Source organism: Phocoena sinus, chromosome X (genome assembly GCF_008692025.1).
Source record: "Phocoena sinus isolate mPhoSin1 chromosome X, mPhoSin1.pri, whole genome shotgun sequence".
In the NCBI taxonomy this organism is placed as follows: domain Eukaryota; kingdom Metazoa; phylum Chordata; class Mammalia; order Artiodactyla; family Phocoenidae; genus Phocoena; species Phocoena sinus.
In genome coordinates this window covers 49,291,354-49,317,497 of record NC_045784.1, presented here as the reverse complement: position 1 = coordinate 49,317,497, position 26,144 = coordinate 49,291,354, and the positions used below count along the sequence as shown (strand labels likewise).

The 26,144-nt window shown below is 37.7% G+C and overlaps 1 protein-coding gene across 4 annotated transcripts in view; it reads right to left on the bottom strand.

The window, feature by feature from the left end:
* KLF8 (Kruppel like factor 8) overlaps positions 1-26,144 on the bottom strand; it is a 370,498-nt gene that overhangs the window by 28,219 nt on the left and 316,135 nt on the right. For all 4 annotated transcript variants that reach the window (XM_032620530.1, XM_032620535.1, XM_032620531.1 and 1 more), the window contains 2 exons: positions 19,486-19,559; positions 1,776-2,340 (listed from right to left, as the gene is read on the bottom strand). In XM_032620530.1, the coding sequence (XP_032476421.1) occupies positions 1,776-2,340; positions 19,486-19,559 (639 nt within the window). The remainder of the gene's footprint in view (positions 1-1,775; positions 2,341-19,485; positions 19,560-26,144) is intronic.

Below are 26,144 nucleotides of genomic sequence, written 5' to 3'. Positions count from 1 at the left end.
AGAGTCTGCCTGCTGATGCAGGGGACACGGGTTCGTGCCACGGTCCGGGAAGATCCCACATGCCGCAGAGCGGCTGGGCCCGTGAGCCATGGCCGTTGAGCCTGTGTGTCCGGAGTCTGTGTTCTGCAACGGGAGAGGCCACAACAGTGAGGCCTGCATACCACAAAAAAACCAAAAAACAAAAAAAAAAATAAAATGGTTCTGATGGACTGATGGATATTATGATGGGGGCAATTCAAAGCCCATCAAACCATCCCTTGGTGTTACCACTGCCTTGATATCAGTAAATTCTCACACAAAGGATTTTATTTTCCCATCTCCTGTTTTGTTTGGCTCTCTCCCTATATGAAAATTTATAATTGTATTTTAAATAAACCCCTCAGGGGATCTCAAAAACAAGATTGTTATGAATACTTATCATTACCACAACTAACCACTAATCGATAACGGCATTTTAATTCAAAAGAACACAGCGGAGTCTCAGCAACTTGATGCTTAGTATGTCATTCTCCTACATTTAGTGATGGAAAGATCACAAGGCATTGAATTTCAAAGGTAGAAAACTCTTAGAAAGTTTTTTTTTACACTAAGCTGAAATCTGGTTCCTAGTCATTTCCACCCGCATATCTCCCCTTTGGTCTTTTTAATTCATGCTAAACATTTATCATCTCCTTTCTGACATGGGTTTTAGTCCTCTCACCATCTTAATCTTTCTCCTCTGATTATACTCCAATTTCCCAACATCCTTCCTAAAGCTGAACATCCAAAACTGCTTGTAATTCTACAGATGTGGTGAAGGTAAATATCTTGAACCACTTCAAGAAGCCATATAATTTTCTTCCATCATTCTCTATTACAAACTAGATATGTCTCTAGGAGGGGAACTGGGTGGCTGGGGGATAGTGGTGAAAGGGAGATAAACATACCTTTCTGAATTCTGAACTTATTTTAAAAATAAATAAAAGGTAAGATTACAGCATATGAACTCTCTCCTGGAAAAATTTTCAAGTTTGTTCATCACATTATTTTTTATAAGAAAACTACTATCTACCACTGTCCTCTCTGGAGATGCACAAAGAAAAATAAGATGGAGTCTTGTCCTCGAGAAATTTACAATTCAATTGGGAAGAATGCCCATACACTTGTGATACAGACATGTAAAAAATAACGTGGAAGGTGATAGATGCTAAATGAGGTGGAACACAGGAAAGATGGCAAAATTTCAAAGAAGACTATTTTACCTGTAGGGAAGAGAAAAGGTACAGTGCTGGGAGAGGCTGGGAGATAAGGCTGGCTATGTATGTAGGGCTAGAAACATTCTCAACTTTTCTACCAAAGCATTCTTAATGGCATAGAAGACTAAACACATCCTCCTGGAAAGTCCCAGTGTAGTTGCTTTAGTAGTTTAAAACTATTTTTGAAGGTCATGTTTTAAAATATTATTCAAATATTATATTTTCTCTTTAATAAAATCATATTTTAAAAATATAAAATGTTTTAAATTACTTACTGTCAAATAATATAGAGGTTCCAGGAAGATACATAGTATTTCACTCAAAGATATGTATACCCCAGTTTGAGAAACATGGGCTAAATGAAAAATATTCTTTGTACATTTGTAAGCATTGAAGAGACATGATAAAAACAGTATTTATGAAAAATTGCTCTTAAAGCTGTATGCAAGAATAATTGGAAAAGAAATAGGAGATACAATATTCAAAAAGGGAATAGATGAAGGAAGGTAAAGTCCAGCAAAGGGGCAGATTGATGCTCACCTGATCCAGCATTTTTGCCATCTCCTCCAATGAGTGGGACTGTAATGGCTGCAGGGCTCCCATCTGCAGGCAAAGTAGTATACACCATGGGCAGTGACTGCACCATCACTGGGATGGCCTTCAGGCTACCCATCTTATTTGGCAGATTGACTGAGGGGATGCTGTGAATCACATGTAAGATCTGCTGACCACCAGTGCCCTGAGAGGAGGCCAGGATAGAGCCTGGGGTCAGAACAGTAGGGATGTTTGCTGAAGTGCCTGTGTCTGATGTTGAAGTGGATACTACAAGTGTCTGGGAAGCAGACTGTGGCTTGGGAGGACGTATTGGAGCTTGCAGCATACTGGCAGGCTGAAGAGGAGACTTTGGCTTGTGAAAGGAGAGGTCAACTGGTTCCACCTGGGGCAGGTTGAAATCATTAGCCAGAAGTTCTTCTGGGGGCTCAATCTTGATGTCATTTAACAGTGCTGGGTTCTCCATGGGGTTGGCATCCAGGAGTGGTGGAGATGTCATATTACCTCTGTCTGCTGCCTTAAGGGAATCTCTAATTTTAACAGGGCCAGTGACCTAAAATAAATACATAAACAAATGAGAGGTGCAAACAGTGAGTGTTAGTATCCTGAAGAAGAGAGATGTGAGCAACGAAAGAAAGAAATCTCTATTCTGTTGTCATGGACAGAATATACAGGGAGTTGAGAAAAATGAGGCAAGAGGAAAAAGTAAAACAATAGTAAAGAGGAAAAAAGAGGGAAACTATTGAGTACCAGCATCAGGCACTGTAAAAGGCAATTAATACAAATTATTTCATTTAAACTTTACAATAATTCTGCAAGATTAATTAGAATCAACACATCTGAGTATCCACTATTAGTACTGTGTTAAGCCCAGTGAGGGCACAAATGAATAAGGTATAGCCACGAAGTACATACTAACATACCAACTACAATGATAGAATAATATAAGTAGCTTATAAGTCACACCATAATAAGTGATGCAGTAGATATGCAAGCAAGGTATTTTAGAAAAAGAAAAGGGAATGATTCATTCTGTCTAGAAGATCAGGGAAGGTTTCAAGGAGGAAGTGATATTTCAGATGAGTCTTAGAGAATTAATAGAAGTTCTGTAAGAAGAGAAAGGGTAAAAAAAAATTTCCATCTACAGAGACATACCAACAGACAATATGCTTAGGTAATAATGATGCAGTACAGTCAGTTTTATCAAATGAAAAATATATCTGTGCAACTTTTAAATTTAAAAATACCAATTAAGGGACTTCCCTGGTGGTCCAGTGGTTAAGACTCTGTGCTTCCAATGCAGGGGGCGCAGGTTTGATTCCTGGTCAGGGAACTAAGATCCCACATGCAGCGTGGCCAAAAAATAAATACTAATTAAATGATCACTTTATAGGTAATATATAAAATAACATAAAACCTCAACCTAATTACAATTTTTCTGAGTTGAATGAATTCAAAGATCAAGGATATCCCCAATTAAAAAATGGGTAGACGGGAACAATCACCAACAGGAAGACATTGGAACTCACCAAAAAAGATATCCCACATCCAAAGACAAAGGAGAAGCCCCAGTGAGACAGTAGGAGGGGCACAATCACAATAAAATCAAATCCAATAGTTGCTTGATGGGTGACTAACAAACCAGAGAACATTTATACCACAGAAGTCCACCAACTGGAATGGAGGTTCTGAGCCCATGTCAGACTTCCCAACCTGGGGGTCTGGCAAGAAGAGGAGGACTTCCTAGAGAATCAGACTTTGAAGGCTAGTGGGATTTGATTGCAGAACTTTGACAGGACTGGGGGAAAGAGAGACTCCACTCTTGGAGGGCACACACAGGGTGGTGTGTGCATTGTGACCCAAACAAGGGAGCAGTGATGCCATGGGAGAGAGAACCAGACCTGCCTGCTGGTGCTAGAGGCAGGGGGTGGCTGTGTCTCACCATGAGGACAAGGACACTGGCAGCAGAAGTTCTGGGAAATACTCCTTGGTGTGAGCCCTCACAGGATCTGCCATTAGCCCCAACAAAGAGTCCGGGTAGGCTCCAGTGTTTGGTCGCATCAGGCCAAACAACCAACAGGGAGGGAATCTAGCCCCACCCATCAGCAGACAAGTAGAATAACGTTTTACTGAGCTCTGCCTACCAGAGCAACAGCCAGCTCTACCCACCACCAGTCCCTTCCATCAGGAAATTTGCACAAGCCTCTTAGATAGCCTCACCCACCAGAGAGCAGACAGTGGAAGCAAAAAGAACTACAGTCCTACAGCCCGTGGAACAAAACTCACATTCACAGAAAGATAGACAAAATGAAAAGGCAGAGGACTATGTACCAGATGAAGAAACAATATAAAACCCCAGAAAAACAACTCAATGAAGTAGAGATAGGCAACCTTCCAGAAAAAGAATTCAGATTAATGATAGAAAAGATAATCCAGGACTGTGGAAAAAGAATGGAGGCAAAGATAGACAAGACGCTAGAAATGTTTAACAAAGAACTAGAAGAATTAAAGAACAAACAGAGATGAAAAATGCAATAACTGAAATGAAAAATACACTAGAAGGAATCAATAGCAGGATAACTGAGGCAGAAGAACGGATAATTGACGTGGAAGAGAGAATGGTGGAATTCACTGCTGAGGAACAGAATAAAGAATAAAGAATGAAAAGAAATGAAGACAGCCTAAGAGACCTCTGGGACAATATAAAATGCAACAGCATTTGCATTATAGGGATCCCAGAAGGAAAAGAGAGAGAGAAGGAACTGAGAAAATATTTGAAGAGATTATAGTCGAAAACTTCCCTAATGTGCGAAGGAAATAGGCACCCAAGTCCAGGAAGTGCACAGAGTCCCATAAAGGATAAACCCAAGGAGAAACAAGCTGAGACACATAGTAATCAAATTGGCAAAAATTAAATACAAAGAAAAATTATTGAAAGCAGAAAGGGAAAAATGACAAATAACATACAAGGGAACTCCCATAAGGTTAACATACAAGGGAATTCCCATAAGGTTAGCAGCTGATTTCTCAGAGGAAACTCTCCAAGCCAGAGGGAATGGCATGACATACTTAAAGTGATGAAAGGGAAGAACCTACAACCAAGATTACTCTACCTGGCAAGGACCTCATTCAGATTTGATGGAGAAATCAAAAGCTTTACAGACAAGCAAAAACTAAGAGAATTCAGCACCACCAAACCATCTCTACAGCAAATGTTAAAGGAACTTCTCTAAGTGGGAAAGACAAGAGAAGAAAAGGATCTATAAAAACAAACCCAAAACAATTAAGAAAATGGTAATAGGAACATACATATCAATAATTACCTTAAACGTGAATGGATTAAATGCTCCAACCAAAAGACACAGGCTCATTGAATGGTTACAAAAACAAGACCCATATATATACTGTCTACCAGAGACCCACTTCAGACCGAGTGACACATACAGAGTGAAAGTGAGGGGATGGAAAAAGATATTCCATGTAAATATCAACAGAAACCTGGAAGCAATTCTCATATCAGACAAAATAGACTTTAAAGTAAAGAATGTTAGAAGAGAAAAAGAAGGACACTACATAATCATCAAGGGAGCAATCCAAGAAAATATAACAAATATAAATATATATGCACCTAATATAGGAGCACATCAATACATAAGGCAACAGCTAACAGCTATAAAAGAGGAAATCAACACTAACACAATAATAGTGGGTGACTTTAACACCTAACTAACACCAATGGACAGATCACCCAAACAGAAAATTAATAAGGAAACATAAAATTTAAATGACACATAGACCTGCTAGATTTAGTTGATATTAATAGGACATTCCATCCAAAAACAGCAGATTACATTTTCTTCTCAAGTGCACACAGAACATTCTCCAGGATATATCACATCTTGGGTTACAAATGAAACCACAGTAAATTTAAGAAAATTGAAATCATATCAAGCATCTGTTCTAACCACAACACTATGAGATTAGAAATCAGTTACAGGGGAAAAAACCATAAAAAACACAAACACATGGAGTCTAAACAATATGTTACTAAATAACCAAGAGATCACTGAAGAAATCAAAGAGGAAATCAAAAAATACCTAGAGACAACTGGCAACACAAGCACGATGATCCAAAACCTATGGGATGCAGAAAAAGCAGTTCTAAGAGGGAAGGTTATAGCAATACAAGCCTACCTCAAGAAACAAGAAAAATCTCAAATAAACAAGCTAAACTTAAACCTAAAGGAACTAGAGAAAGAAGAACAAACAAAACACAAAGTTAGCAGAAGGAAAGAAATCATAAGGATCAGAGAGAAATAAATGAAATAGAAACAAAGAAAACAATATCAAAGATCAATAAAACTAAAAGCTGGTTCTTTGAGAAGATAAACCAATTGATAAACCATTAGTCAGACTCATCAAGAAAAAGAGGAAGAGGCTTTAAATCAATAAAATTAGAAATGAAAATAGGAGAAGTTACAACAGACACCACAGAGATACAAAGCATCCTAAGAGACTACTACAAGTAAATCTATGCTAATAAAATGGACAACCAGGAAGAAATGGACAAATTCTTAGAAAGGTATAACCTTCCAAGACTGAACTAGGAAGAAATAGAAAATATGAATAGACCAATGACAAGTAATGAAATTGAACCTGTGATTAAAAAATTTCCAAAATATAAAACTCCAGGACCAGATGGCTTCACAGGTGAATTCTATCACTTAGTGGAGACCTAACACCCTTCCTTCTCAAACTCATCCAAAAAATTGCAGAGGAAGGAAAACTCCCAAACTGATTCTATGAAGCCACCATCACCCTGATACAAAAACCAGACAAAGATACTACAAAAAAAGAAAATTACAGACCAATATCACTGATGAATGTACATGCAAATATCCTCAACAAAATACTAGTAAACAGAATCCAACAGCACATTAAAAGGATGATACACCATGATCAAGTGAGATTTATCCCAGGGATGCAAGGATTCTTCAATATACACAAATCAATCAATGTGATACACCATATTAACAAACTGAAGAAGAAAAACCATATGATTATCTCAATAGATGCAGAAAAAGCTTTTGACAAAATTCAACACCCATTTATGATAAAAACTCTCCAGAAAGTGGGCATAGAGGGAAATTACCTCTACAAATAAAGGCCATATACGACAAACCCACAGCAAAGTTCATTCTCAATGGTGAAAACCTGAAAGCATTTCCTCTATGCTCAGGAATAAGACGAGGATGTCCACTCTCACCACTATTATTCAACATAGTTTTGGAAGTCCTAGCCACGGCAATCAGAGAAGAAAAAGAAATAAAAGGAATACAAATTGGAAAAGAAGAAGTAAAACTGTCACTCTCTGCAGATGACATGATACTATACATAGAGAATCCTAAAGATGCCACCAGAAAACTAATAGAAGTAATCAATGAATTTAGTAAAGTTTCAGGATACAAAATTAATGAACAGAAGTCTGTTGCATTGCTATACATTAATGGTGAAAAATCTGAAAGAGAAATTAAGGAAACGCTCCCATTTATCACTGCAACAAAAAGAATAAAATACCTAAGAATAAACCTACCTAGGAAGAAAAAAGACCTGCATGCAGAAAATTATGACACTGATGAAAGAAATTAAAGATGATACAAAGAGATGGAGTGATATACAATGTTTTTGGATTGGAAGAATCAATACTGTGAAAATGACTACACTACCCACAGCAATCTATAGATTCCATGCAATCCCTATCAAATTACCAATGGCATTTTTTACAGAATTAGAACAAAAAAACCTTAAAATATTTATGGAGACACAATAGACCCCAAATAGCCAAAGAAGTCTTGAGGGAAAGAAAACGGAGCTGGAGGAATCAGACTCCCTGACTTCAGACTATACTACAAAGCTACAGTAATCAAGACAATATGGTACTGGCAAAAAAACAGAAACATAGATCAATGGAACAGGATAGAAAGCCCAGAGATAAACCCATGCACCTATAGTCAACTAATCTATGACAAAGGAGTTAAAGGTATACAATGGAGAAAAGACAGTCTCTTCAATAAGTGATACTAGGAAAACTGTACAGCTACATGTAAAAGAATGAAATTAGAACACTCCCTAACACCATACACAAAAATTAACTCAAAATTGAATCGAGACCTAAATGTAAGACCGGACACTATAAAACTCTTAGAGGATAACATTGGAGGAACACTCTTTGATATAAATCACAGCATGATCTTTTTTGATCTGTGTCCTAGAGTAATGGAAATAAAACCAAACATAAACAGATGAGACCTAATGAAACTTAAAATCTGTTGCAAAGCAAAGGAAACTACAAACAAGATGAAAAGACAACCCTCAGAATGGGAGAAAATATTTGCCAATGAATCAACAGACAAAGAATTAACCTCCAAAATATATGAACAGCTCATGCAGCTCAATATTAAGAAAAACAGAGAACCCAATCCAAAAATGGGCAGAATACCTAAATAGACATTTCTCCAAAGAAGACATACAGATGGCCAAGAAGCACATGACAAGCTGCTCAACATCACTAATTATTAGAGAAATGCAAATCAAAACTACAATGAGGTATCACCTCACACCAGTTAGAATGGGCATCATGAGAAAATCTACAAACAACAAATGCTGGAGAGAGTGTGGATAAAAGGGAACCCTCTTGTACTGTTGGTAGGAATGTAAATTGATACAGCCACTATGGAGAACAGTATGGAGGTTCCTTAAAAAACTAAAAATAGAATTACCATATCACCCAGCAATCCCAGTACTAGACATATACCCTGAGAAAACCATAATTCAAAAACACACATGAACCCCAATGTTCATTGCAGCACTATTTACAATAGGCAGGTCATGGAAGCAACCTAAATGCCCATCGACAGATGAATGGATAAAGAAGTTGTGGTACATATATAGAAGGGAATATTACTCAGCCATATAAAGGAAAGAAATTGGGTCATTTGTAGAGACATGGATGAATCTAGAGACTGTCATACAGAGTGAAGTAAGTCAGAAAGAGCAAAACAAATATCGTATATTAACGCATACATGTGGAACCTAGAAAAATGGTACAGATGAACCGTGTTGCAGGGCAGAAATTGAGACACAGATGTAGAGGACAAATGTATGGACACCAAGGGGGGAAATCGGCAGGTGGGGTGGTGGTGCTGTGATGAATTGGGAGATTGGGATTGACATGTATTCACTGATGTGTATGAAATGGATAACTAATAAGAACCTGTTGTGTAAAAAATAAAATAAAATAAAATTTAAAAATTAAAAAAATTGGGTAGAAGATGAATAGACATTGTCCAAAGAAGACATACAGATGGCCAACAAGCATATGAAAAGATGTTCAACGTTGTTAATTTTCAGAGAAATGCAGATCAAAACAACAAAGAGGGGCTTCCCTGGTGGCGCAGTGGTTGAGAGTCCGCCTGCCGACGCAGGGGACACGGGTTCGTGCCCCGGTCCGGGAAGATCCCACATGCCGCGGAGCGGCTGGGCCCGTGAGCCATGGCCGCTGAGCCTGCGTGTCCGGAGCCTGTGCTCCGCAATGGGAGAGGCCACAAGAGTGAGAGGCCCGCGTACCGCAAAAAAAAAAAAAACAAAAAACAAAACAAAGAGATATCACCTCACACCTGTCAGAATGGCTATCATCAAAAAGTCTACAAATAACAAATGTTGGAGAGGATGTGGAGTAAAAGGAACCCTTCTGCACTGTTGCGAATATCAACTGGTGTAGCCACTATGGAAAACAGTATGGAGATTCCTCAAAAAGTTAAAAATACAACTATCATATGCTCCAGCAATTCCACTCCTGGATATGCATCAGGAAAAACAACAACAAAAAAAAAAACACTAATTCAAAAAGATACATGCACCACAATGTTCACAGTAGCACTATTCATAACAGTCAAATATCGAAGCAACCCATGTCCATCAATAGACGAATAGATAAAGAAGATGTGGTATATATATATATATATATATATATATATATATATATATATATGTATATATACACATACATACACACACATATACACACAATGGAATATTACTCAGCCATAAAAAAATGGAATTCTGCCTTTTGCAGCAACGTGGATGGTCCTGGAGAATATTATGCTTAGTGAAATAAGTCAGACAGAAAGATACTGTATGATATCACTTATATAAGGAATCTAATATATAATACAGGGAATTCCCTGTTTGTCCGGTGGTTAGTACCCAGCACTTTCACTGCAGGTTCAATCGCTGGTCGGGGAAATAAGATCTTGCATGCTGCATGGCACAGCCAAAAAAAATAAATAAATAATACTATCAAATGTATATGCAAAACAGAAACAGATTTACAGATATAGAAAACAAACTAGTGGCTACCAAAGGGGAGTAGACAAATTAGGGGTAGGGGATTAAGAGATAAAAACTACTATGTGTAAAATAGATAAGCAACAAGGATATATTGTATAGCACAGGGAATTATAGCTATTATCTTGTAATAACTTCTAATGGAGTATAATATGTAAAAATGCTGAATCACTATGCTGTACACCTGAAACTAATATAATATTGTAAGTCAACTATACTTCAATTAATAAAAAAAGGTCAAGGATATTGTGGACTGTTTACTGCCGTTGCCAAGCAATATCTGGACCTTGAAGATGGCTTTGGAGATAGTAGTGCTACTTAGCCAGTAAACAAGCAAGACTCCATTCTCTATCAGGATCATACTGAGCTGTAGGAGTTCTGAATTATGAGAGATGTTCAGGAATGCAGCCCTTACACAAAATATGACTATGCTTTATTTTTGGAATATGAGAGAAAGTGAATTTCAAGGAAAGACTGGGTGAGATAAAAGATAATTGTTTTGAGGAGGGGAGTGACATGGACAGAGCTATTTCTGTGATATTTAACTAGCTCCTTAATGAAGGATAGATTAAAGAAGGAATAAGACAGGATTTAAAGAGGTCAAAATGGAAGCACAAGGAAAAATCTTGGTAAGACATTTATGAGACAATTGGATAAATTTGAATATTAACTGCATATTGGATGATATTAAAGAATTATTGGTAATTTTTAAAGTACTCAATCCATAATATCATTATCCACAATATCATTATCAAGTGGTATTATGGTTATGATTTTAAAATTTTAGATGAAAGATAATATGGGCCTAAACTCAGAGAATGATGACGGGCAAGAGTAGGCAGTGTTCTCTTGTTCTGACTTTCTTTAAAATACCCTCAGAGCATGCTGAGCATGAATAAACGCACCAAGAAGTACCCACATTTTACTCACAGAATTTAGCCAGACAGCCATCTGCTTTCTCCCTCTGCTATGCTATGATATTTTTGGTTTCTCGATTTACAAGACCTCAACCCAACTCACGCCTTGTTTGTGGTCCACATATTGCTTCAATCTGCCCCTCTAAGACATGTCTTCTGTGATTTGTCCCACTGTTTGACATACTTCTAATGTAATCCATCCTTCATGGGTGGATTCACTCCATCCAGGTAAGGTAAGCAGTAGAATTCTGTTGGTGGGGAGGGGGAGGATGTGGAGAAGTTGTCAAGAATGGCTGTGCTGAGCTTAAAAATTCCTTCTCCTCTGAATCCCTCATATAAACTTAAGCTCCTATTTTTCCCATATTTCCTACTTGTCCCTTCACCTAACTAGCTCCTTTCCCAGATTAAAGAGGCAGACTCCCAGGAATATCTGGGATAACAGAGATTATCCTGATAACACTGAGAAATAGAGTTACAACAGAAAGCATAAGAAGAGGTTCGGTTGGGAATTCCCTGGTGGTCCAGTGTTTAGGACTTGGGGCTTTCACTGCTGTGGCCTGGCTTCAATCCCTGGTCAGGGAACTAAGATCCAGCAAGCAGTGGGGCATGGCCAAAAAAACAAAACAAAACAAAAGACAAAAACAAAAGAAGAGGTTAGGTATAATATTGTTTTTCTAGAAGTATATAGACTGTGGGTGCAGATATAGAAATAAACAGTCTGCCAGTATACATTAAGGAAAGATCTAGTTACATTTTCAGGGACTTTCTGCACTCTCGGCTTTAGTCCCAGAAACCTAAGGAAGCTGAAGTTCTGAATGTTAAATATAAAATGGAGATTACTTTGGCAACCTCACTATCTTTTGCTAAATAGAGGCCATCTCCTAGATCTTGAGTGTTGACCGGAATAATGTCATGGGTTCAAGGCCTTGTGATTAGCTAGTACTCAATCCACAGTTATTCATTATATTGACAAACATATTATTCAGGAAAATCCAAAATGGAAACTGACTGATGAAAGTATAGAACTTGAAGAACATATAAGCTATTCTTATTGCCTTGATGAGATAAGATGTTGCAGGGTCCTGCTTCAGCAAACCATCATGAGTTGTCCTTCTGTAGACCAAGTCTGCCCTGTGGTCTAACAAAAACCCTGTCCACAATAGGGCTTCAGTCATTACTCTTCTTCTGCCATCATCACAGGACTTTATATTTTTTAATTTTTCTTAACATCTTTATTGGAGTACAATTGCTTTACAATGGTGTGTTAGTTTCTGCTTTATAACAAAGTGAATCAGTTATACATATACATATGTTCCCATATCTCTTCCCTCTTGCGTCTTACTCCCTCCCACCTGCCCTATCCCACCCCTCTAGGTGGTCACAAAGCACTGAGCTGATCTCCCTGTGCTATGTGGCTGCTTCCCACTAGCTATCTATTTTACGTTTGGTAGTGTATATATGTCCATGCCACTCTCTCACTTTGTCACAGCTTACCCTTCCCCCTCCCCATATCCTCAAATCCATTCTCTAGTAGGTCTGTATCTTTATTCCTGTCTTACCCCTAGGTTCTTCATGACCTTTTTTTTTCTTAGATTCCATATATATGTGTTAGCATACAGTATTTGTTTTTCTCTTTCTGACTTACTTCACTCTGTATGACAGACTCTAGGTCCACATGACTTTAAAAGAAATGTTGGAAGACCAGTTGTTTGGGTTGTATTGTTTTAATGGTAACTTCCTCAAATCATATCATCACATATTCCGTTCTGTCCATATCACTTTCAAGTGTACCTGTTATGCCTAAGTGAATCCAGCCTGTAGCAAGGATTCTCCAGCTTGTGAATACTGTATTCTGCACGTATGCTCCCTCAAGAGAACAGACTGTGCTTGAAAGCGGCTCTCAAGGTTTACCTTACCGTTTCTTGCTTTGTGACATGAAAACATAATAGGATAAGCATTCCATATCTACATATTACTATAGTGAATGATTTTTGTGTGCACTGAGATTTCTCTTTTAATACGGTCAAAGTAATTTTAATAAGAATTTCAATATACTGTCTGAATTCTTTCATATTTTGAATATAGCTATCCTTATGGTTAAAGAAAAAACACAGACTATCTGGTTTACCTTCTCCTTGTACATAGCATACTATACTTGAAGGTTCTGAAAAAGATATAACATAAGAAGTGAGTATGTTTTCAGCCCTAGACTTTCAGAGATTTTTAAGAATTCTCACTAAGATGACTCAAGATGGCTCCCCATTCCACTTTTCATTGAATAAAATTACCACAGCTTTGAAAACTCATCTGAGGATTGATCTAAAGCTGTGTCATCAGATTTTTCTCTTTAAATCAACTTTTTTAATTTTCAGTATTGTGTGATGACTTCAGGTTTCAAGTGTTCTGTAGTCAGTCAGTACAGAACTCTCTCTCCCTCTTCAAATAAAGAGAATACTTTACCCATTAGATATTTTAAAACTTCAGGCTGCAGCTTTCAAAGATTTCTGAGTATATGAAGGAGCTTAGGTATGGGAAAAATACAGAAACTTGGGGGTAATTTGCAGAGAAGTTTTAATTTCCACAGTCCTTCCTCTCAAATGTCCAGAATTCTAATCAGACTTTAAGGCAATTTGAGTTGACAAAAAAGAGTTATTTATTGATATATCACCACAGAGGTTGGATAAAGGCACCTACTGCCTTCAATTCTAGAAAGAAACCCAGAGAAAAGGTGGTTAATTTCACAATTACCTAAGCTCTTGAGCATTTGATGAAGATAGGTAGAAAGGCCTTGGGAGGTGGAGGGTCAGGGAAATCCATTGCTTAAAACAGCTCTGATTTAGAGCTTGAAAGTGGGAAGGCAAGGCTAGAAAGAAAATGAAAGAATAAAATACTCCAGACAGCACAGCAGGTGGAAAGGAGAGGAAGGAGTATTGTGATGGTAATAAGATAAAGCTCAGAGGGCTTCCCTGGTGGCACAGCGGTTAAGAATCCGCCTGCCAAGGTAGGGGACACAGGTTTGAGCCCTGGTCCAGGAAGATTCCACATGCCACGGAGCAACTAAGCCCGTGTGCCACAACTACTAAGCTTGTGCTCTAGAGCCCGCAAGACACAACTACTGAGCCCACGTACCACAACTACCGAAGCCCATGCGCCTAGAGCCCATGCTCCACAACAAGAGAAGCCACCGCAATGAGAAGCCCGTCCTCCGCAACGAAGAGTAGCCCCGCTCGCCGAGAAAAGCCTGCGCACAGCAACGAAGACCCAACGCAGCCAAAAAAAAAAAAGATAAAGCTCAGGCTCCTCCCAAATAGAAAGAGGAAAGTTGCTCTTGTACACAGGTCTCTTCTAGCTTTGCTCTGGGTTTAGACTAATCATTTTCATGCCCAGGTACACATGTATGCACATATATGTGCACATTCATTGTTTAAATAAAAAGTCACTTTAACCCTCTGAATCTCCAGTCCTTCTCCAATAAGGACATCATGTGTTTGGGTATTAGAGAAAGGAGAGGTGGATGGAGTTGGATATTATTAGAAAGTTAGGTCTCATCTAAACCTAGAGGGAATTCAAATTTTACGTCCCACCATCACAATAGCATCAGGAAATTAAACACTATAAGACAAAAGAATTAATCAATTTGTACAAACTAATGAAGTAGGCAATCCTAAGGGACTGGGAAAAAGTATCAAGCATAGTAGCAGCTACATCCAGGCAAAATGAGGTCAGAAATGCATATATATAGGTATATACATATGTATGCATGTATGCATATGTGTATTAGGTATTTGATAATAAGATGAAACATTTTTTCTTCCTCAGAGCATCTAAGATTGTTTTTGGTTGGTGCATAGATAAATTATTTTATTTAAATAGCTATATATTTATTTATTACATATTAGAAAAAGTATATACATAACACATTGTAGTGGGCTGAATGGTTCCCCCAAAAGATATGTTCATGTCCTAATCCCCAGATTAGGGGATTCTCCTGGATTATTCGGGCAGGCCCTAAATTCAATAACAAATAACCTTATAAAAGACACACAACTACAAATAGAACTACCATATGACCCAGCAATCCCACTACTGGGCATATACCCTGAGAAAACCATAATTCAAAAAGAGTCATGTACCAAAATGTTCATTGCAGCTCTATTTACAATAGCCAGGAGATGGAAACAACCTAAGTGTCCATCATTGGATGAATGGATAAAGAAGATGTGGCACGCATATACAATGGAATATTACTCAGCCATAAAAAGAAACGAAATTGACCTATTTGTAATGAGGTGGATGGACCTAGAGTCTGTCATACAGAGTGAAGTAAGTCAGAAAGTGAAAGACGAATACCATATGCTAAAACATATATGTGGAATTTAAGAAAAAAAATTGTCATGAAGAACCTAGGGGTAAGACAGGAATAAGGACACAGACCTACTAGAGAATGGACTTGAGGATATGGGGAGGGGGAAGGGTAAGCTGTGACAAAGTGAGAGAGTGGCATGGACATATATACACTACCAAACGTAAAATAGATAGCTAGTGGGAAGCAGCCGCATAGCACAGGGAGATCAGCTCAGTGCTTTGTGACCACCTAGAGGGGTGGGATAGGGAGGGTGGGAGGGAGCAAGATGCAAGAGGGAAGAGATATGGGAACATATGTATATGTATAACTGATTCACTTTGTTATAAAGCAGAAACTAACACACCATTGTAAAGCAATTATACTCCAATAAAGATGTAAAAAAAAAAAAAAACACACAGAGGAGACACACATAGAAACTCAGAGAAGAAATCAATATGAAGAAACATGCAGACATTGGAGTGCTGAGGCCACAAGTCAAAGAACATCTGCATCCACCAGAAGGTGGAAAAGGCAAGGAACAGATTCTTCCCTAGAGCCTTGGGATGGTTTGAGGCACTCAAAACACCTTGATTTTGAACCTCTGGCCTCTAGAACTGTAAATTTCTGTTGTTTTTAGCCACCCAATTTGCAGTAATTTGTTGTGGCAGCCCTAGGAAACTAATACCCCACATCAAACCCAAAATTCTCCAGACTGCTTAGGACAAAACTAATATAGGTATTTATTTATTTTTACTGATCTAATTTTTTAAGTAAGTAAATAATATTGATGATAAAGATATGGCAGAAATTGTGAAAGTGGTACACAAGTAACTGAAGTTTGGGAGACAAAGAATATCACTGTGTAAATGAGATATTTACATGAAGCTCTTGACAATTAGAAAACAAGTAATAAACAGAGCCACGTTGAGTGACTGATACAGATAATTTAGCATTCCAGGAGTTCAGGGCACTAGAGATTAGTGAGAGTTGGGGTTATCAATGAAAGTTTTTTATGGAAGAGATGAAATTAGAATTTGGGTCCTACAGAAAGTGTGCGATATGGTAAATTAAACAGGCTGAATGAAACACATTCCAGAAAGAAAGAATGGTATGGGAAAATGTGGCACTGAGAACCATTGAGAAATGAATGACCCATTTATGTAATATTATAGAAACATTGTTAATTTTCCTGGGTATATTAGTATTGATGTAATTATGTAGGAGAATGTCATTATTTGTAAGTGATGCATGATGAATTATTTAGGCTTGAAGTTTCTTGATGCAAGTTACTTTCAAAGGTAATAAGTGAAAAAGAGAGAGAGAGAGGGAGAGAATCACAGAGAGAGAGGCAGAGAAAGAGAGAGAACATATTCAACTATGTGAAAATATGTGCCAAAATGTTAACAATATGAAGTTGGAGGGGGGAAGATATGTATGATACAATATGAACCTTAAATATGCTCATACATTTTTTCCAAGAAATCCTACTTCTGGGAAATAATCAGAAACCATAAACAAAGGGCAGGTGACAAGCAAGTACTCATTCATTATATGGTATGGTGATGTAGGAATTCAAAGAAGTGAGAGCAGGATGTGTGTACTGAGCTGGACACCCATCCACCAATCCTACCTCATGACATAAACAAATCATGTAATGAACCAAACTAGGAGGCTTCTGCCCACTAAGATGTTGCCAGTACAATATAACATTGTACTGTTATAGAACACAAGCTCTGGCCCTGGGACATGGTTAGTGTTTTCTGGTCATGTACCACAAGTACCCTAGTTTTACTAAAAACAAGATATCTTGGAAATGTCAAGAAACAAACAAAACAAAAAATGCTTAGATCATCTACTATCCAGAATTTTCTATACATTGCACTAATTTCAAAGTGACCTCAAATTTTGGAACCTTACTCTACTTAACACATGGAAAAACATTTTTTGAATTGTATTTAGGTGTACTGAGATTTCAAAATAAGATAGCTATACATGCTTGACAACATTTCACTGAATTTTTTATTACAAGTTTAATCGATTTTTATCTAACACTTATACTCAGCTTCCTCTTAGTATTTACTACAACAAAGCACCCGCAACCAGCAGAAGTTTTGCAATAATTAGCAATTTTTGATGTGCTAATAGTTCCTAAATGGCAACAGCTACAAGTAAGGTAAATAAGACATTGCATTGGATTTAATGTCATTAAAACAGTATAAGGGCATCTCATCCATATGCACATGTAACAAACAAATTCAATTGTACACCAAAGGCAAAGCATTTAATGATTAAAAACATTTTTTTTCTAAAATATGACCCCTAAATATCAGCCAGATACTTTATCTGGTGACTTAAGTAAAGAAACAGATCAGTACTGGATACACAAAATTGTATGCTCAATTTTACAGGCAATTTAAGGGATTTTCAAGGATAATTTTGACTGTATTTGGTTTTCACTTATGCAATAACATTAGAACTCAACCGTGAGCAAGATGGGACTTCAACATCTAACACAGAGTGCTTAGCTGTAAAAACCAGGTAATCTGTTTTGAATCCTTGTTCGGGAATGACCAAGGTCACAACTTTCTTATCTGTAAAATGGGAACATTAAGAATACATATCTGTGATGGTTAATTTTATGTGTCAACTTGGCTGGGCCAGGTGCCCAGATATTTGGTCAAACATTATTCTGAATGTTTCTGTGAAGAAGTTTTTTTGGGTGAGATTAACGTTTAAATCATTGAATTTTGAATAAAGCAGATTACCCTCCATAATGTGGGTTGGCCTCATCCAATCACTTGAAGGCTTCAATAAACAAAGACTGATCTCCAAGGAAGAACAAATTCTTCCAACAGTCTGCCTTTGGACTAGAACTGTAAAACTTCTATGGCTCTCCAGCTTGGCAGCCTACCCCATCAGATTTTGGATACACTAGGATTCCATAATCATGTGAGCCCAATTTCTTAAAATCTTTCTCTCTCTGGGGTGTGGAGAAAAGGGAACCCTCCTACATTGTTGGTGGGAGTGTAAACTGATGCAGTCACTATGGAAAACAGTATGGAGGTTCCTCAAAAAAACTAAAAATAGAGTTGCCATATGATCCTGCAATCCCACTCCTGGGCATATATCCGGGACATAGAGAACAGACTTGTGGTTGCTAAGGGGGAGAGGGTGGGGGAGGGATGGATTGGGAGTTTGGGATTAGCAGATGGAAACTATTATATATAGCAGGAATAAACAACAAAGACTGTATAGCACAGGGAACTATATTCAGTATCCTGTGATAAACCATAATGGAAAAGAATATGAAAAAGAATGTATATATATATATATATATATATATATGTATAACTGAATCACTTTGCTGTACAGTAGAAATTAATACAGCATTGTAAATCAGCTATACTTCAATAAAATAAATATTTAAACATTCTTTCTCTATAGATAGGTAGATAGATATAGATATATTTGGATAGATCTATAGATATAGATATATTTTTATTTTATATGTAAAGATATATATTTATATAATATATATATTAATTATATATATAGACAGATAGATATAGATACAGTAGATAGATATAGATAGATACATAGTTTATGTATATCTATAGATAGAGAGAAATTGAGAAATACACATTCTGGTGGTTCTGTTTATCTAGAGATCCCTGACTAACACACTACCCAACAGTTATTGTGAGGATTAAATAAGACATTGCATTTAGTCTTCAGAGTGCCCCAAATATGAACTAGTGCTAGATAAATGACTGCTGTTGTCTACGAAGTGTGTAATCTTGTCCCTATAGCCTTGATCCCAAAGGCTATGCTTCTTTTACGCCAGATTTACTCCCTATTTGAACCAGAAACCCAGGCATCCAGGTACCTCCTGGAAACCTCCCTTCATTCACCCCTTCTCAGCTCCCAACATGTTGTTAGAAAGAAAAATGAGCTTCAGCTCTATGACAGTTACCAGATACTCAACACTATTATGGCTCAATATTAGTATCTCATTTTCTTGATAACTGACCTGTTTGAATATATGCTTTGAGCCACCTTCTGAATTAAGTTGGACCTCCAAGTTGTTTATGAGTTGATCCATATCTGGAAAAGAATCAAGGGAAAGATAATTTAAAAATAAAATCTAACCCACTATACACATACAGTATGCCATTTACGCCTGGTTACTCTTGTTTGTATTCTATGAACATTATTTTTCAGGACTTACTAGATACTGAGAAGTCAGTATTTGGACAACGCTCTAATTTACATATTCTACTCACCAAGATAGCTCTGACTGGTCCCCAGCAATACTAGCTGCCTCCTCCTTTCACATCCTGTATGCATGTGAATCTGTTTCTTCCAACCTGTCCAACTAGTACTACCTTCACAGGAATATCATCATAGCTACATAGTTTCCAGAATCCTCCCCTTCCTGGCCTAGTTCTCATTCTAAAGAGTTCCATGCTCCTGTGTGGATATTTACCCTAATGAACTTGCTTACACATCAGCGCCGAATCTCTCTAAAGAAGCATTTTATCTTCCTATTTCTCTTAAACATACAAGCCAAGTGGGGTTAATATAAGCAATTTTTAATTTCCTTTTTAGATACTTCTTCCTCTTTTTTATTTTGTTTTTATTTTCTGTTTTTTAGGTTTTTTTAAATTGAAGTATAGTTCATTTACAATGTCATGTTAGTTTCAGGTGTACAGCACAGTGATTCAGTTCTCTCTCTCTCTCTCTCTATCCATATATATATATATAGTCAACTAAAACAATACTCACAACCTAAAAGTTGATAGTTACGTTTTATTTGGCAGGGAATTTTAGGACTTCAAGCCCAGGATGCAGCATCTCAAGTAACCCTGAGAGAACTGCTCTGAGGAGGTGAGGGGGGAGCTAGGATATATAGGAGCTTTGCAACAAAGGGCAGGTAGTTGGAACATCAAAAGATTACTGTTAATTAAAGAAAACCAGAAATCCCAAGTTAAGGAAATGATTGTGATGGCATAGAGCAGTTGAATGAAGCCACCAAGTGTTTACTTTTTCCTCTTATGAAAGTAAACACTTGGTGGCTTCATTCAGCTGCCCTACACCATCACAATCATTTCCATCATTAGTAGCTACCAGCACCTCTTCAACCAGATTTCCTTTGATTTATCTACATTCATCAGAGATGAAAACATTGGGTAAGAAAGATGAATTCATAGCTTGCTTTTGACTTAATTGGTCAGATTTCAGATTACACTGTCTCCAAGTCAATTACAATTAGTTTCCTCATTTATGCCTTGGTTGCATTTCAAAAGACAGTCCATAAATCAGTTAATTGTTTTGGATGTCAACTACATTTACCCATAGAAATGTTCATTTTACAGGTCACTTCACAATATCCTTTTTAAGACCTAATGTAGTTAAAATACAGCAAATGAACAACCTGCAAGGATACAAATTATAATACAGTCACACAAAAAAGTAAAAGATGAACTTATAAATAATTCCTTTATTTATTAACTGTCAGGAATTGAGGAAACCAGTTCTAATTAGATAATTAGATAGGCAATAACACACAATGAATCTTCTATTGAGATTATGAGGAAAATTTCTGAACCACAATCAAAGAATTTGGAGAATTCTGACACTCTAAAATATCTCCAATTTTATCTCAAAACAATTTCTTTTCTTCGATCTAAGTATATGAGTAGAACTGCTCACATATACATTCATCATTCACTAAATATTTATGCATATTACTACATGTCAGAGTTTATACTAGGCACATTGTTATCAGTTTTAAATCTGGGTCAACCTGACATGGAGAGTCAGCAAGTATAGCAGAGAGCACTGACCTGGGAGTTAGATGCCCAGGAATTATATCCTATAATCTTTGTCAAGGCATTTTTTTTCTAAGCCTCAACTTAAAATTAAAAGATTTAAAATTGTTCTCTGCAGAGTCCTAAGGCTTCTATGAAGCCTTTTTAGGGGTAGGGGTTAGGGTTAATGAAGGAAGAAGCATAGTAAGGCATAAGCACACTAGAAGTCAGATGCAGAAAACTCTAATTTCCATTAGACTGTAAGCTCTTTGAAGTCAGAGATTTTCATCTTTGATTGTTTTTTCAGTGATGTATTTCAAGGGCTTAGAATAGTGTCTGGCACATGGTAGGTGTTCAATACATTTCTGAAAGTTTTTGATGAATGACAGAAAAGGAAAATGAAGTGTGTTTTCTCAAGTACAGGAGTTGGACAAGAGTGGGAAAGAATAAAAGAAAATTAGAGAGGTTATATATGAGAGATGTTTGAAGTGTAATTAACTGTGAAGTATGAGATGCCAGAGAGGGCAGCCTTTTCTGATTTTAAGAAGGAGGGGAGGGGACTTCCCTGGTGGTGGTTCAGTGGTTAAGAATCCACCTTCCAATGCAGGGGACGTGGGTTCAACCAAGCCTTGTTATTTCTAGCCAGGACAACTTACAAGAGCCCTCTCCTATCTGGTCTTCCTCAATTCCTATGGATTATGAAACAACAGGGTTGAGGAAGCAGAGTGACTTTGACAAGATGTTTAGCCCCTGTGAACCTCAGTTTCTCTACCTGCGTAGAGGTAGGGGAAATGACATTGATTTAATGGGGTAAATGAGAGGATTCTATGGATTAGTACATGTAAACTCACCTAAAATAGTTCTTGGCATATAAAAAGTTTTCAATATAATTAGCTATTGTTATCATCACCACAATTATTATTGTTGATGGCCAGAATCTCTCTTTCTCTCTGGCCCAGAAGAATAGCTCCTAGGAATCAGACAGGTTGTTTATACTCAACGTGCTTACAAACCTTCTCCACCTCCTACATTTACAATCTAAATTGTTTAGCACCACTGTCAACACATTCTCAGTCTCAGTGACTGAGGGTCAGTCACCTTTGACCCTTCTCTCTCCATCTCCAGCCAATTGGTTATCAGCAGCATAAATTCTACTTCAGAAATATCTCTTAAACCTAGACCTTCAACTCGCAGCCACTTCCCCTTCTAGTCCATATATCACATTGCCTAGGGTCATATCCTGGTTCTGCAACTTCTTAACAATAAGATTTTGGGCAAGTTTTCCTTTGTTCCCTTAACTGTAAAATGGGAATAATAATAGTACCAGCTCATAGGATTTATCAATTTAATATGTGTTCAAATGTTTAAAACAGTACCTGGCACACAGGCATTGTCTGTTTCCCTTACCATAAGGTGAGCCCCACAATAGTTACCTCGTCTTGTTCTTCTCTGTATCCCTTTCTTTTAGCAGAGTACTTCCTCCATACAATGTGCTAATGTCCAGTGAATGAATGATCATGGGAATAAGAGTGGTTATTTAATGGCAAAATACTATAATATAAAATAATATTATTTAATAGCAATAATCAAGGAGTCTGAAAAATACTTTTTGTCCCACCCATATCACAAATATTTTAGTCAAATTGCACAAGGAGGATAGTTGACAATTAGGAATGTCTCAGCCATTTCTGGTTAACGTACTCTCCATAGAACAGCCAATTGGAATAGCCATTAGATAACCCAGGATAACACTTTAAATGTTGGTAAAAAATGAGTAAAGGGAAAGCTATCAGGAAGGTGTATAAGGTTCTCTTTTTTTAAAAAAATGTTTACTTTAATATTTTGCCAGACAAAATGTAAAACAGAAGGAAATTAGGGCTTACAGAACAGTTAAAGAAAGCTCAGGGATATTTTTAAAGGGCTTTATAAACCTTTTGCTTTCCTCTAGAGTTGGAGTTGCTATTCTAAGTGTCTGAGACTAGACAGCTGCTCAGAAACTGTGAGATAATTGGTCAGGAAATACCCAAACGGGGTTAGGGTATGTCCTGGGCCACTGAGGTGTGAATCACACAGGCAGGAGAGCTTCAGAAATGCAAGTTACCTACTTAAGATAATAACCATTATTCTGCTTGAATTGTCTCTTCAAGCCTTTGTGTCTAGAAGCTGGACTTTCTTGGACTTTCCTGGCAGTCTAGTAGTTAAGCCTCCATGCTTCCATTGCAGGGCGGTGGTGGTGGTGGGGCCACGGGGTTCAATCCCTGGTTGGGGAACTAAGACCCCACATGCCGAGTGGCATTGCCAGAAAAACCCAAAAAAGGTCTAGAAGCTGGACTTTTTGGTCCTTCTTCTAAGGAAGGGAGTACTGGAGGAGGAAATAAAGGAGGCGAGAGCGAGGACTGAGCCCTATCCACAGCAGGTCAACATCTCATATATGTAGAACCTCACAAACGATGCTTCAGGGACCATGACCATAGAAATTTCATAAGATTATACTACCTTTGTCATGTTCGAAGTTTATTTTGTTACCCACTGTTTTCCACAGTGAGCTGCTTGTTTTATGAAAGTGAACAGTGCCTCCAAGGGACAGGAGCAGGTGACTGACTAGTAAGAACGCATCCCACTCTTTGGCCAGCACTGAGGAGGAAAAAAGTGTCTAGGGATGAAGTGAGAAGTTAAGCCTTTAAGGAGGGAAGCAGAGCAGAGTCACTGGAGCCTACAACTATCAATAAAAAAGAAAGCAAAGCTTTGGGAATCCTGACACTGACCTATGAAGGTACCTAGTACTTAACAAGACAGAGCATGTTGACAATACAAATAATAATCCCTCATGTGCATCTACATAGCTTTAGGGAAATGGACAGCTTTCATATATCATTCCCATTTTACAGATAATGAATTTGGAGGACCAAGGTCACATATTTTAGCAGTGATGGAGTCAGAACCAGAACTCTTATCCTCTAACTCAAATTACAGTGCTCCCAAACTACTTTCTAATATCCCAAATCTGGTGAGCACCTTATTTCTAGAAAACTGCTTGCTAAAAGAAAAACAAGTTTAAGGACAACAAGTCAATTATTTTGGAAGATCTTGAGAAATCATGCACTTTCAGCCTCTGACCCATAAGAAATTCTGAAATTGCTTGAAAAATGAAAATCAATGTTTTAGGGTTTTGAGATTATAGGTATTTTTATTTTTTTAATTTTTATTTATTTATTTTTATTTTTTGGTATGCGGGCCTCTCACTGTTGTGGCCTCTCCCATTGCAGAGCACAGGCTCTGGACGCGCAGGCTCAGCAGCCATGGCTCTCGGGCCTAGCCGCTCCGCGGCATGCGGGATCTTCCCGTACTGGGGCACGAACCCGTGTCCTTGCATCAGCAGGCGGACTCTCAACCATTGTGCCACCAGGGAAGCCCCAGGTATTTTTAAAATAGTATTTCTTATGTCTTTTATATTAGAAAAAGGTAACTAAAGGACAACTAGATACACATATATTTTCAGACAGTTTAATTATATAACTTCCAGGGGAATAAAAAGTTTTACAATGGGTCTCTGGGAAAACCTTCAAGATTGAGGCTACTCTGAGCATGACATTAACAATAGAATGGTGATAAAAGAACAATAATTACCAACAGTCACTGAGTACTTACTATGTGCTAGGTACAGTGCTGCTAAAAGAACAAATACTTATATTAGCTCATTTAATGCTCATAATTCTAGGAATGGGCACATTATTTCCCCATTTTTAAAATGAGGAAACTGAGACAGAAAGATGAGGTAGCTTATCCCCAAATCACCCAGCTAGTAAATGGTAGAACTGAGATATGAACCTCAGCAGTCTAGAGCTATAATGAAGCTATAATGCTCCATGACCTGGGTGCCAGTGAGATCTGCCAACCCCTGCTTGAAGATTACATAATGGGGGAGGGGGTAAATGGTTGCTAGAAAAATAAATACTTAATAAAAGGAGATTGCAAGATCCTCCATTTTCTCTCATTTCTTCCAAACAGGGTCATACCTATCACCATAGGAACGACTGGACAACCCAAACTCAAAGAATCTCCACTTGTGGCATCTCAGCCGGTAGCTCACTATGAGTTTTCTATTCAAGAGACTCAACATACACAAAATCTGGAGGGTGTCTGAGGTACTTAGTCCAAAGTATAGGAATCACCACCAGAGCAGGTACTCAGAAGTGGCTCCAAGACAAGAAATGCCTGCAGCTTGTTTTCTCAGCTTTCCTGAGCGAGATTTCAGTAGGGGCAACTGAAATGTTTTAAAAAAACAACAACATGAATTTAAGAGGAAATAACATATTACCACAAAAAAAACTGAAGACTGACAGCACATACCATGTGAAAGAAAGAAACAGTATTGCATCATTACTACAATAGCCAGCTAAGCTTGAAGCAGTGAAGTAATGTGAGGTAATAAAAAGATAAGGTGATAAGAAACACCAGAAAAGAGCTGTATGACTTTGGGCAAGCCATTTGACTTTTCCATGCCTCAGTTTTCTCATCTGCAAAATAGAGATATATCAGCTTGGCCCTACCCCTCAGAGGGTTGTTATGAAGACCATCGTGATAACACATATAAAATTTCTTTATAAGGTGTAAATGTGAAATCTCCATATAAGTTTTTAGGAATACTTTTGTCAGAAAATCCAAAACTAAAGTACATAAAAATATGTACAATACATACAGTCACATTTTAAAGATCCAAACCACTCACAATAACAATACCTAATCTTATGAATTTTTATATGTTTATCTCCATTCTCACATGAGTTCATGATCTACAGGATCACCTGCAAGCCTTCCAGTGCTTTCAGCCACTTTCATTCCCCCCAGATGCTGATGTTAAGCTCCATTTTCTTTTCCA